At 38.0% G+C, this 14001-nt stretch overlaps 1 protein-coding gene across 1 annotated transcript in view; it reads right to left on the bottom strand.

The window, feature by feature from the left end:
- The window catches only part of LOC117505404 (tenascin-X-like), a 72309-nt gene extending 58882 nt beyond the window's left edge, over window positions 1-13427 (bottom strand). Inside the window, exons 1-12 of the mRNA XM_034165049.1 lie at window positions 13300-13427; window positions 12598-12855; window positions 11839-12096; window positions 11090-11347; window positions 8935-9192; window positions 8182-8439; window positions 7480-7737; window positions 4513-4770; window positions 3764-4021; window positions 3063-3320; window positions 856-1113; window positions 101-358 (exon numbers count right to left, since the gene is read on the bottom strand). Of these exons, the coding sequence (XP_034020940.1) occupies window positions 101-358; window positions 856-1113; window positions 3063-3320; window positions 3764-4021; window positions 4513-4770; window positions 7480-7737; window positions 8182-8439; window positions 8935-9192; window positions 11090-11347; window positions 11839-12096; window positions 12598-12775 (2758 nt within the window). The 5' untranslated portion in view covers window positions 12776-12855; window positions 13300-13427. The remainder of the gene's footprint in view (window positions 1-100; window positions 359-855; window positions 1114-3062; window positions 3321-3763; window positions 4022-4512; window positions 4771-7479; window positions 7738-8181; window positions 8440-8934; window positions 9193-11089; window positions 11348-11838; window positions 12097-12597; window positions 12856-13299) is intronic.
- Between the last annotated feature and the right edge of the window lie 574 nt (window positions 13428-14001).

Raw genomic sequence — 14001 nt, 5'->3', positions numbered from 1 at the left:
TGCCCATTACATTCTTCAGTGACCTTGTTTAAAACTTAGGGAAGGAAAATGTCAAAAACTACAATGTGCATGACTATTTTCATGAAATGTCACAACTTACCAGTGACTGCAATGATGCTTACTCCTCTACTTCTTATGTTCTCAAATACAGTGAAGAGAGTGAATAAGTATGCAGTTCCAGGACTGAGAGATGAAACGGTGAGATTTACTGGTCCAATTCCCTCTGGTGCACTGACGATTTTCTCTGTACCATCGTACTGGACAATGTAGCTGACCGTGCTGTTTGTGTTAAGCCACTGCAGAATGATGCTCGCCTCATTTTGTCCTGTTGATCTAAAGCCTTCTGGATTCCCAGGAGCTGTGATGGACGCAGGCAGTATTTTACAATATTGTTGGGAAAATTCCACATTTTTTGGAAATACGCATGTTGTTTTACTGCTTTTCATTGGCTATTTCAATGTGACAGCTCTGGTTTAATTATTGATGCCTGTGAGTCAGATGATATTCATGATATAATGTTCACAGAATAAAACATAACATGGCTGATTTGTAAATTAACGACAGAGATTACAGAAATCATTTCATGCACACAGAACCACCAACACCCACATAAAACATTCTTGTGATGTACCACAGGCCATCCTTCTTGGACCACATATATAACTGTTGTAAAAATGCAAGCCAGATTTTTTTTTGTTTTATGCAGATGATGCAGGTGTCATTTGCTATTTACACAATGTTTCTCTTTCTCTGTAAGATGCCTACTGCATTCTTTAATGATCCTATTTTGAACTTGAAAGAAAATGTCAAAATCTACAATGTGCATGACTGTTTTCATGAAACTCCACGACATACCAGTGACTGCAATGATGCTTTCTCCCCTGCTTCTTATGTTCTCAAATACAGTAAAGAGAGTGAATGAGTATGCAGTTCCAGGAGTGAGAGATGAAACTGTGAGATTTACTGGTCCAACTCCCTCTGGTGCACTGACGATTTTCTCTGTACCATCGTACTGGACAATGTAGCTGACCATGCTGTTGCTGTGAAGCCACTGCAGAGTGACGCTCGTCTCATTTTGTCCTGTTGATCTGAATTCTTCTGCATTCACAGGAGCTGAGATGGAAACAAAGCAGGACTTTATTATACAACATTGTAGGGAAAATAATGTTATTCTAAGTCCTGTTGTTTTCAGCTTTTCATAAGCTTTTCCAATGTGACAGGCCTGGTTTAATTATTGATATCTAGGAGTAAGAAGATATTCATGAAATAAAGCTCATGGAGTAAAAAAAAATCACCCACACCATCATAAAACATTCCAGTGGTATACTACAGGGCATGCTTCTTGGACCACATACAGTAAGTGTTGTTGAAATTTAAGTCAGGTTTTATCATTTTTAAGCAGATGATACAATTGTCATTTACAATATGCATAATGCATTACTGTCTTTGTGAGAAGGTGCCCATTACATTCTTCAGTGACCTTGTTTAAAACTTAGGGAAGGAAAATGTCAAAAACTACAATGTGCATGACTATTTTCATGAAATGTCACAACTTACCAGTGACTGCAATGATGCTTACTCCTCTACTTCTTATGTTCTCAAATACAGTGAAGAGAGTGAATAAGTATGCAGTTCCAGGACTGAGAGATGAAACGGTGAGATTTACTGGTCCAATTCCCTCTGGTGCACTGACGATTTTCTCTGTACCATCATACTGGACAATGTAGCTGACCGTGCTGTTTGTGTTAAGCCACTGCAGAATGATGCTCGTCTCATTTTGTCCTGTTGATCTAAAGCCTTCTGGATTCCCAGGAGCTGTGATGGATGCAGGCAGTATTTTACAATATTGTTGGGAAAATTCCACATTTTTTGGAAATACGCATGTTGTTTTACTGCTTTTCATTGGCTATTTCAATGTGACAGCTCTGGTTTAATTATTGATGCCTGTGAGTCAGATGATATTCATGATATAATGTTCACGGAATAAAAATATAACATGGCTGATTTGTAAATTAATGACAGATTATAGAAATGATTTCATGCACACAGAACCACCAACACCCACATAAAACATTCTTGTGATGTACCACAGGCCATCCTTCTTGAACCACATATATTAACTGTTGTAAAAATGCAAGTCAGATTTTTTTTTGTTTTATGCAGATGATGCAGGTATCATTTGCTATTTACACAATGTTTCTCTTTCTCTGTAAGAAGATGCCTACTGGATTCTTTAATGATCCTATTTTGAGCTTGAACGAAAATGTTAAAATCTATAATGTGCATGACTGTTTTCATGAAACTCCATGACATACCAGTGACTGTAATGATGCTTTCTCCCCTGCTTCTTATGTTCTCAAATACAGTAAAGAGACTGAATGAGTATGCAGTTCCAGGAGTGAGAGATGAAACTGTGAGATTTACTGGTCCAACTCCCTCTGGTGCACTGACAATTTTCTCTGTACCATCGTACTGGACAATATAGCTGACCGTGCTGTTGCTGTGAAGCCACTGCAGAGTGATGCTCGTCTCATTTTGTCCTGTTGATCTGAAGCCTTCTGCATTCAGAGGAGCTGAGATGGAAACAAAGCAGGACTTTATTATACAACATTGTAGGGAAAATATTGTTATTCTAAGTCCTGTTGTTTTCAACTTTTCATTAGCTTTTCCAATGTGACAGGCCTGGTTTAATTCTTGATATCTCGGAGAAAGAAGATATTCATGAAATAATGTTGCCTAATAATGAGATGCCTGAGTTGTAAAATTAATGAATGAAATTATTCCATGCACACAGAATCACCCACACCATCATAAAACATTCCAGTGGTATACCACAGGGCATGCTTCTTGGATCACATACAGTAAGTGTTGTCAAAATTTAATCAGGTTTTATCATTTTTAAGCAGATGATACAGTTGTCATTTACTATATGCATAATGCATTACTGTCTTTGTAAGAAGGTGCCCATTACATTCTTCAGTGACCTTGTCTGGAGCTTAGGGAAAGGAAAATGTCAAAAACTACAATGTGCATGACTATTTTCATGAAATGCCACAACTTACCAGTGATTGCAATGATGCTTACTCCACTACTACTTATGTTCTCAAATACAGCAAAGAGAGTGAATACGTATGCAGTTCCAGGACTGAGAGATGAAACGGTGAGATTTACTGGTCCAATTCCCTCTGGTGCACTGACGATTTTCTCTGTACCATCGTACTGGACAATGTAGCTGACCATGCTGTTGCTGTGAAGCCACTGCAGAGTGACGCTCGTCTCATTTTGTCCTGTTGATCTGAATTCTTCTGCATTCAGAGGAGCTGAGATGGAAACAAAGCAGGACTTTATTATACAACATTGTAGGGAAAATAATGTTATTCTAAGTCCTGTTGTTTTCAGCTTTTCATAAGCTTTTCCAATGTGACAGGCCTGGTTTAATTATTGATATCTAGGAGAAAGAAGATATTCATGAAATAAAGCTCATGGAGTAAAAAAAATCACCCACACCATCATAAAACATTCCAGTGGTATACTACAGGGCATGCTTCTTGGACCACATACAGTAAGTGTTGTTGAAATTTAAGTCAGGTTTTATCATTTTTAAGCAGATGATACAGTTGTCATTTACTATATGCATAATGCATTACTGTCTTTGTGAGAAGGTGCCCATTACATTCTTCAGTGACCTTGTTTAAAACTTAGGGAAGGAAAATGTCAAAAACTACAATGTGCATGACTATTTTCATGAAATGCCACAACTTACCAGTGACTGCAATGATGCTTTCTGCACTACTTCGTCTGTTCTCAAATACAGCTAAGAGAGTGAATGAGTATGCAGTTCCAGGACTGAGAGATGAAATGATGAGATTTACTGGTCCAACTCCCTCTGGTGCACTGACGTTTTTCTCTGTACCATCGTACTGGACAATGTAGCTGAAAGTGTTGTTGCTGTGAAGCCACTGCAGAGTGACGCTCGTCTCATTTTGTCCTGTTGATCTGAAGCCTTCTGCATTCAGAGGAGCTGAGATGGAAACAAAGCAGGACTTGACTATACAACATTGTAGGGAAAATAATGTTATTCTAAGTCCTGTTGTTTTCAGCTTTTCATTAGCTTTTCCAATGTGACAGGCCTGGTTTAATTATTGATATCTAGGAGAAAGAAGATATTCATGAAATAATGCTCATGGAGTAAAAACATGAGATGGCTTAGTTGTAAAATGAATGAATGAAATTATTCCATGCACACAGAATCACCCACACCATCATAAAACATTCCAGTAGTATACCACAGGGCATGCTTCTTGGACCACATACAGTGTTGTCAAAATTTAAGTCAGGTTTTATCATTTTTAAGGAGATGATACAGTTGTCATTTACTATATGCATAATGCATTACTGTCTTTGTGAGAAGGTGCCCATTACATTCTTCAGTGACCTTGTTTAAAACTTAGGGAAGGAAAATGTCAAAAACTACAATGTGCATGCCTATTTTCATGAAATGCCACAACTTACCAGTGACTGCAATGATGCTTACTCCACTACTTCTTATGTTCTCAAATACAGCAAAGAGAGTGTATAAGTATGCAGTTCCAGGACTGAGAGATGAAACGGTGAGATTTACTGGTCCAATTCCCTCTGGTGCACTGACGATTTTCTCTGTACCATCGTACTGGACAATGTAGCTGACCATGCTGTTGCTGTGAAGCCACTGCAGAGTGACACTCGTCTCATTTTGTCCTGTTGATCTGAATTCTTCTGCATTCAGAGGAGCTGAGATGGAAACAAAGCAGGACTTTATTATACAACATTGTAGGGAAAATAATGTTATTCTAAGTCCTGTTGTTTTCAGCTTTTCATAAGCTTTTCCAATGTGACAGGCCTGGTTTAATTATTGATATCTAGGAGAAAGAAGATATTCATGAAATAAAGCTCATGGAGTAAAAAAAAAAATCACCCACACCATCATAAAACATTCCAGTAGTATACCACAGGGCATGCTTCTTGGACCACATACAGTAAGTGTTGTCAAAATTTAAGTCAGGTTTTATCATTTTTAAGCAGATGATACAATTGTCATTTACAATATGCATAATGCATTACTGTCTTTGTGAGAAGGTGCCCATTACATTCTTCAGTGACCTTGTTTAAAACTTAGGGAAGGAAAATGTCAAAAACTACAATGTGCATGACTATTTTCATGAAATGTCACAACTTACCAGTGACTGCAATGATGCTTACTCCTCTACTTCTTATGTTCTCAAATACAGTGAAGAGAGTGAATAAGTATGCAGTTCCAGGACTGAGAGATGAAACGGTGAGATTTACTGGTCCAATTCCCTCTGGTGCACTGACGATTTTCTCTGTACCATCATACTGGACAATGTAGCTGACCGTGCTGTTTGTGTTAAGCCACTGCAGAATGATGCTCGTCTCATTTTGTCCTGTTGATCTAAAGCCTTCTGGATTCCCAGGAGCTGTGATGGATGCAGGCAGTATTTTACAATATTGTTGGGAAAATTCCACATTTTTTGGAAATATGCATGTTGTTTTACTGCTTTTCATTGGCTATTTCAATGTGACAGCTCTGGTTTAATTATTGATGCCTGTGAGTCAGATGATATTCATGATATAATGTTCACGGAATAAAAATATAACATGGCTGATTTGTAAATTAATGACAGATTATAGAAATGATTTCATGCACACAGAACCACCAACACCCACATAAAACATTCTTGTGATGTACCACAGGCCATCCTTCTTGAACCACATATATTAACTGTTGTAAAAATGCAAGTCAGATTTTTTTTTGTTTTATGCAGATGATGCAGGTATCATTTGCTATTTACACAATGTTTCTCTTTCTCTGTAAGAAGACGCCTACTGGATTCTTTAATGATCCTATTTTGAGCTTGAACGAAAATGTTAAAATCTATAATGTGCATGACTGTTTTCATGAAACTCCACGACATACCAGTGACTGTAATGATGCTTTCTCCCCTGCTTCTTATGTTCTCAAATACAGTAAAGAGAGTGAATGAGTATGCAGTTCCAGGAGTGAGAGATGAAACTGTGAGATTTACTGGTCCAACTCCCTCTGGTGCACTGACAATTTTCTCTGTACCATCGTACTGGACAATATAGCTGACCGTGCTGTTGCTGTGAAGCCACTGCAGAGTGATGCTCGTCTCATTTTGTCCTGTTGATCTGAAGCCTTCTGCATTCAGAGGAGCTGAGATGGAAACAAAGCAGGACTTTATTATACAACATTGTAGGGAAAATATTGTTATTCTAAGTCCTGTTGTTTTCAACTTTTCATTAGCTTTTCCAATGTGACAGGCCTGGTTTAATTCTTGATATCTCAGAGAAAGAAGATATTCATGAAATAATGTTGCCTAATAATGAGATGCCTGAGTTGTAAAATTAATGAATGAAATTATTCCATGCACACAGAATCACCCACACCATCATAAAACATTCCAGTGGTATACCACAGGGCATGCTTCTTGGATCACATACAGTAAGTGTTGTCAAAATTTAATCAGGTTTTATCATTTTTAAGCAGATGATACAGTTGTCATTTACTATATGCATAATGCATTACTGTCTTTGTAAGAAGGTGCCCATTACATTCTTCAGTGACCTTGTTTAAAACTTAGGGAAGGAAAATGTCAAAAACTACAATGTGCATGACTATTTTCATGAAATGTCACAACTTACCAGTGACTGCAATGATGCTTACTCCTCTACTTCTTATGTTCTCAAATACAGTGAAGAGAGTGAATAAGTATGCAGTTCCAGGACTGAGAGATGAAACGGTGAGATTTACTGGTCCAATTCCCTCTGGTGCACTGACGATTTTCTCTGTACCATCGTACTGGACAATGTAGCTGACCGTGCTGTTTGTGTTAAGCCACTGCAGAATGATGCTCGCCTCATTTTGTCCTGTTGATCTAAAGCCTTCTGGATTCCCAGGAGCTGTGATGGACGCAGGCAGTATTTTACAATATTGTTGGGAAAATTCCACATTTTTTGGAAATACGCATGTTGTTTTACTGCTTTTCATTGGCTATTTCAATGTGACAGCTCTGGTTTAATTATTGATGCCTGTGAGTCAGATGATATTCATGATATAATGTTCACAGAATAAAACATAACATGGCTGATTTGTAAATTAACGACAGAGATTACAGAAATCATTTCATGCACACAGAACCACCAACACCCACATAAAACATTCTTGTGATGTACCACAGGCCATCCTTCTTGGACCACATATATTAACTGTTGTAAAAATGCAAGCCAGATTTTTTTTTGTTTTATGCAGATGATGCAGGTGTCATTTGCTATTTACACAATGTTTCTCTTTCTCTGTAAGAAGATGCCTACTGCATTCTTTAATGATCCTATTTTGAACTTGAAAGAAAATGTCAAAATCTACAATGTGCATGACTGTTTTCATGAAACTCCACGACATACCAGTGACTGCAATGATGCTTTCTCCCCTGCTTCTTATGTTCTCAAATACAATAAAGAGAGTGAATGAGTATGCAGTTCCAGGAGTGAGAGATGAAACTGTGAGATTTACTGGTCCAACTCCCTCTGGTGCACTGACGATTTTCTCTGTACCATCGTACTGGACAATGTAGCTGACCATGCTGTTGCTGTGAAGCCACTGCAGAGTGACGCTCGTCTCATTTTGTCCTGTTGATCTGAATTCTTCTGCATTCACAGGAGCTGAGATGGAAACAAAGCAGGACTTTATTATACAACATTGTAGGGAAAATAATGTTATTCTAAGTCCTGTTGTTTTCAGCTTTTCATAAGCTTTTCCAATGTGACAGGCCTGGTTTAATTATTGATATCTAGGAGTAAGAAGATATTCATGAAATAAAGCTCATGGAGTAAAAAAAAATCACCCACACCATCATAAAACATTCCAGTGGTATACTACAGGGCATGCTTCTTGGACCACATACAGTAAGTGTTGTTGAAATTTAAGTCAGGTTTTATCATTTTTAAGCAGATGATACAGTTGTCATTTACTATATGCATAATGCATTACTGTCTTTGTGAGAAGGTGCCCATTACATTCTTCAGTGACCTTGTTTAAAACTTAGGGAAGGAAAATGTCAAAAACTACAATGTGCATGACTATTTTCATGAAATTCCAGAACTTACCAGTGACTGCAATGATGCTTTCTCCACTACTTCGTCTGTTCTTAAATACAGCTAAGAGAGTGAATGAGTATGCAGTTCCAGGACTGAGAGATGAAACGGTGAGATTTACTGGTCCAACTCCCTCTGGTGCACTGACGTTTTTCTCTGTACCATCGTACTGGACAGTGTAGCTGTCCATGCTGTTGCTGTGAAGCCACTGCAGAGTGACGCTCGTCTCAGTTTGTCCTGTTGATCTGAAACCTTCTGCATTCAGAGGAGCTGAGATGGAAACAAAGCAGGACTTGATTATACAACATTGTAGGGAAAATAATGTTATTCTAAGTCCTGTTGTTTTCAGCTTTTCATTAGCTTTTCCAATGTGACAGGCCTGGTTTAATTATTGATATCTAGGAGAAAGAAGATATTCATGAAATAATGCTCATGGAGTAAAAACATGAGATGGCTTAGTTGTAAAATGAATGAATGAAATTATTCCATGCACACAGAATCACCCACACCATCATAAAACATTCCAGTAGTATACCACAGGGCATGCTTCTTGGACCACATACAGTAAGTGTTGTCAAAATTTAAGTCAGGTTTTATCATTTTTAAGGAGATGATACAGTTGTCATTTACTATATGCATAATGCATTACTGCCTTTGTGAGAAGGTGCCCATTACATTCTTCAGTGACCTTGTTTAAAACTTAGGGAAGGAAAATGTCAAAAACTACAATGTGCATGCCTATTTTCATGAAATGCCACAACTTACCAGTGACTGCAATGATGCTTACTCCACTACTTCTTATGTTCTCAAATACAGCAAAGAGAGTGTATAAGTATGCAGTTCCAGGACTGAGAGATGAAACGGTGAGATTTACTGGTCCAATTCCCTCTGGTGCACTGACGATTTTCTCTGTACCATCGTACTGGACAATGTAGCTGACCATGCTGTTGCTGTGAAGCCACTGCAGAGTGACACTCGTCTCATTTTGTCCTGTTGATCTGAATTCTTCTGCATTCAGAGGAGCTGAGATGGAAACAAAGCAGGACTTTATTATACAACATTGTAGGGAAAATAATGTTATTCTAAGTCCTGTTGTTTTCAGCTTTTCATAAGCTTTTCCAATGTGACAGGCCTGGTTTAATTATTGATATCTAGGAGAAAGAAGATATTCATGAAATAAAGCTCATGGAGTAAAAAAAAAAAATCACCCACACCATCATAAAACATTCCAGTAGTATACCACAGGCCATCCTTCTTGAACCACATATATTAACTGTTGTAAAAATGCAAGTCAGATTTTTTTTGTTTTATGCAGATGATGCAGGTGTCATTTGCTATTTACACAATGTTTCTCTTTCTCTGTAAGAAGATGCCTACTGCAATCTTTAATGATCCTATTTTGAACTTGAAAGAAAATGTCAAAATCTACAATGTGCATGACTGTTTTCATGAAACTCCACGACGTACCAGTGACTGCAATGATGCTTTCTCCCCTGCTTCTTATGTTCTCAAATACAGTAAAGAGAGTGAATGAGTATGCAGTTCCAGGAGTGAGAGATGAAACTGTGAGATTTACTGGTCCAACTCCCTCTGGTGCACTGACGATTTTCTCTGTACCATCGTACTGGACAATGTAGCTGACCATGCTGTTGCTGTGAAGCCACTGCAGAGTGACGCTCGTCTCATTTTGTCCTGTTGATCTGAATTCTTCTGCATTCACAGGAGCTGAGATGGAAACAAAGCAGGACTTTATTATACAACATTGTAGGGAAAATAATGTTATTCTAAGTCCTGTTGTTTTCAGCTTTTCATAAGCTTTTCCAATGTGACAGGCCTGGTTTAATTATTGATATCTAGGAGAAAGAAGATATTCATGAAATAATGCTCATGGAGTAAAAACATGAGACGGCTTATTTGTAAAATGAATGAATGAAATTATTCCATGCACACAGAATCACCCACACCATCATAAAACATTCCAGTGGTATACCACAGGGCATGCTTCTTGGACCACATACAGTAAGTGTTGTCAAAATTTAATCAGGTTTTATCATTTTTAAGCAGATGATACAGTTGTCATTTACTATATGCATAATGCATTACTGTCTTTGTGAGAAGGTGCCCATTACATTATTCAGTGACCTTGTTTAGAACTTAGGGAAGGAAAATGTCAAAAACTACAATGTGCATGCCTATTTTCATGAAATGCCACAACTTACCAGTGACTGCGATGATGCTTACTCCACTACTTCTTATGTTCTCAAATACAGCGAAGAGAGTGAATGAGTATGCAGTTCCAGGACTAAGAGATGAAACTGTGAGATTTACTGGTCCAATTCCCTCTGGTGCACTGACGATTTTCTCTGTACCATCGTACTGGACAATGTAGCTGACCATGCTGTTGCTGTGAAGCCACTGCAGAGTGACGCTCGTCTCATTTTGTCCTGTTGATCTGAATTCTTCTGCATTCACAGGAGCTGAGATGGAAACAAAGCAGGACTTTATTATACAACATTGTAGGGAAAATAATGTTATTCTAAGTCCTGTTGTTTTCAGCTTTTCATAAGCTTTTCCAATGTGACAGGCCTGGTTTAATTATTGATATCTAGGAGAAAGAAGATATTCATGAAATAAAGCTCATGGAGTAAAAAAAATCACCCACACCATCATAAAACATTCCAGTAGTATACTACAGGGCATGCTTCTTGGACCACATACAGTAAGTGTTGTTGAAATTTAAGTCAGGTTTTATCATTTTTAAGCAGATGATACAGTTGTCATTTACTATATGCATAATGCATTACTGTCTTTGTGAGAAGGTGCCCATTACATTCTTCAGTGACCTTGTTTAAAACTTAGGGAAGGAAAATGTCAAAAACTACAATGTGCATGACTATTTTCATGAAATGCCACAACTTACCAGTGACTGCAATGATGCTTTCTGCACTACTTCGTCTGTTCTCAAATACAGCTAAGAGAGTGAATGAGTATGCAGTTCCAGGACTGAGAGATGAAATGATGAGATTTACTGGTCCAACTCCCTCTGGTGCACTGACGTTTTTCTCTGTACCATCGTACTGGACAATGTAGCTGAAAGTGTTGTTGCTGTGAAGCCACTGCAGAGTGACGCTCGTCTCATTTTGTCCTGTTGATCTGAAGCCTTCTGCATTCAAAGGAGCTGAGATGGAAACAAAGCAGGACTTGACTATACAACATTGTAGGGAAAATAATGTTATTCTAAGTCCTGTTGTTTTCAGCTTTTCATTAGCTTTTCCAATGTGACAGGCCTGGTTTAATTATTGATATCTAGGAGAAAGAAGATATTCATGAAATAATGCTCATGGAGTAAAAACATGAGATGGCTTAGTTGTAAAATGAATGAATGAAATTATTCCATGCACACAGAATCACCCACACCATCATAAAACATTCCAGTAGTATACCACAGGGCATGCTTCTTGGACCACATACAGTGTTGTCAAAATTTAAGTCAGGTTTTATCATTTTTAAGGAGATGATACAGTTGTCATTTACTATATGCATAATGCATTACTGTCTTTGTGAGAAGGTGCCCATTACATTCTTCAGTGACCTTGTTTAAAACTTAGGGAAGGAAAATGTCAAAAACTACAATGTGCATGACTATTTTCATGAAATGTCACAACTTACCAGTGACTGCAATGATGCTTACTCCTCTACTTCTTATGTTCTCAAATACAGTGAAGAGAGTGAATAAGTATGCAGTTCCAGGACTGAGAGATGAAACGGTGAGATTTACTGGTCCAATTCCCTCTGGTGCACTGACGATTTTCTCTGTACCATCGTACTGGACAATGTAGCTGACCGTGCTGTTTGTGTTAAGCCACTGCAGAATGATGCTCGCCTCATTTTGTCCTGTTGATCTAAAGCCTTCTGGATTCCCAGGAGCTGTGATGGACGCAGGCAGTATTTTACAATATTGTTGGGAAAATTCCACATTTTTTGGAAATACGCATGTTGTTTTACTGCTTTTCATTGGCTATTTCAATGTGACAGCTCTGGTTTAATTATTGATGCCTGTGAGTCAGATGATATTCATGATATAATGTTCACAGAATAAAACATAACATGGCTGATTTGTAAATTAACGACAGAGATTACAGAAATCATTTCATGCACACAGAACCACCAACACCCACATAAAACATTCTTGTGATGTACCACAGGCCATCCTTCTTGGACCACATATATTAACTGTTGTAAAAATGCAAGCCAGATTTTTTTTTGTTTTATGCAGATGATGCAGGTGTCATTTGCTATTTACACAATGTTTCTCTTTCTCTGTAAGAAGATGCCTACTGCATTCTTTAATGATCCTATTTTGAACTTGAAAGAAAATGTCAAAAACTACAATGTGCATGACTGTTTTCATGAAACTCCACGACATACCAGTGACTGCAATGATGCTTTCTCCCCTGCTTCTTATGTTCTCAAATACAGTAAAGAGAGTGAATGAGTATGCAGTTCCAGGAGTGAGAGATGAAACTGTGAGATTTACTGGTCCAACTCCCTCTGGTGCACTGACGATTTTCTCTGTACCATCGTACTGGACAATGTAGCTGACCATGCTGTTGCTGTGAAGCCACTGCAGAGTGACGCTCGTCTCATTTTGTCCTGTTGATCTGAATTCTTCTGCATTCACAGGAGCTGAGATGGAAACAAAGCAGGACTTTATTATACAACATTGTAGGGAAAATAATGTTATTCTAAGTCCTGTTGTTTTCAGCTTTTCATAAGCTTTTCCAATGTGACAGGCCTGGTTTAATTATTGATATCTAGGAGTAAGAAGATATTCATGAAATAAAGCTCATGGAGTAAAAAAAAATCACCCACACCATCATAAAACATTCCAGTGGTATACTACAGGGCATGCTTCTTGGACCACATACAGTAAGTGTTGTTGAAATTTAAGTCAGGTTTTATCATTTTTAAGCAGATGATACAGTTGTCATTTACTATATGCATAATGCATTACTGTCTTTGTGAGAAGGTGCCCATTACATTCTTCAGTGACCTTGTTTAAAACTTAGGGAAGGAAAATGTCAAAAACTACAATGTGCATGACTATTTTCATGAAATTCCAGAACTTACCAGTGACTGCAATGATGCTTTCTCCACTACTTCGTCTGTTCTTAAATACAGCTAAGAGAGTGAATGAGTATGCAGTTCCAGGACTGAGAGATGAAACGGTGAGATTTACTGGTCCAACTCCCTCTGGTGCACTGACGATTTTCTCTGTACCATCGTACTGGACAATGTAGCTGTCCGTGCTGTTGCTGTGAAGCCACTGCAGAGTGACGCTCGTCTCATTTTGTCCTGTTGATCTGAATTCTTCTGCATTCACAGGAGCTGAGATGGAAACAAAGCAGGACTTGATTATACAACATTGTAGGGAAAATAATGTTATTCTAAGTCCTGTTGTTTTCAGCTTTTCATAAGCTTTTCCAATGTGACAGGCCTGGTTTAATTATTGATATCTAGGAGAAAGAAGATATTCATGAAATAATGCTCATGGAGTAAAAACATGAGACGGCTTATTTGTAAAATGAATGAATGAAATTATTCCATGCACACAGAATCACCCACACCATCATAAAACATTCCAGTGGTATACCACAGGGCATGCTTCTTGGACCACATACAGTAAGTGTTGTCAAAATTTAATCAGGTTTTATCATTTTTAAGCAGATGATACAGTTGTCATTTACTATATGCATAATGCATTACTGTCTTTGTGAGAAGGTGCCCATTACATTATTCAGTGACCTTGTTTAGAACTTAGGGAAGGAAAAT

Source organism: Thalassophryne amazonica, chromosome 23, assembly GCF_902500255.1.
Source record: "Thalassophryne amazonica chromosome 23, fThaAma1.1, whole genome shotgun sequence".
NCBI classification, from domain to species: domain Eukaryota; kingdom Metazoa; phylum Chordata; class Actinopteri; order Batrachoidiformes; family Batrachoididae; genus Thalassophryne; species Thalassophryne amazonica.
This window is presented reverse-complemented; position numbering and strand designations above follow the sequence as displayed.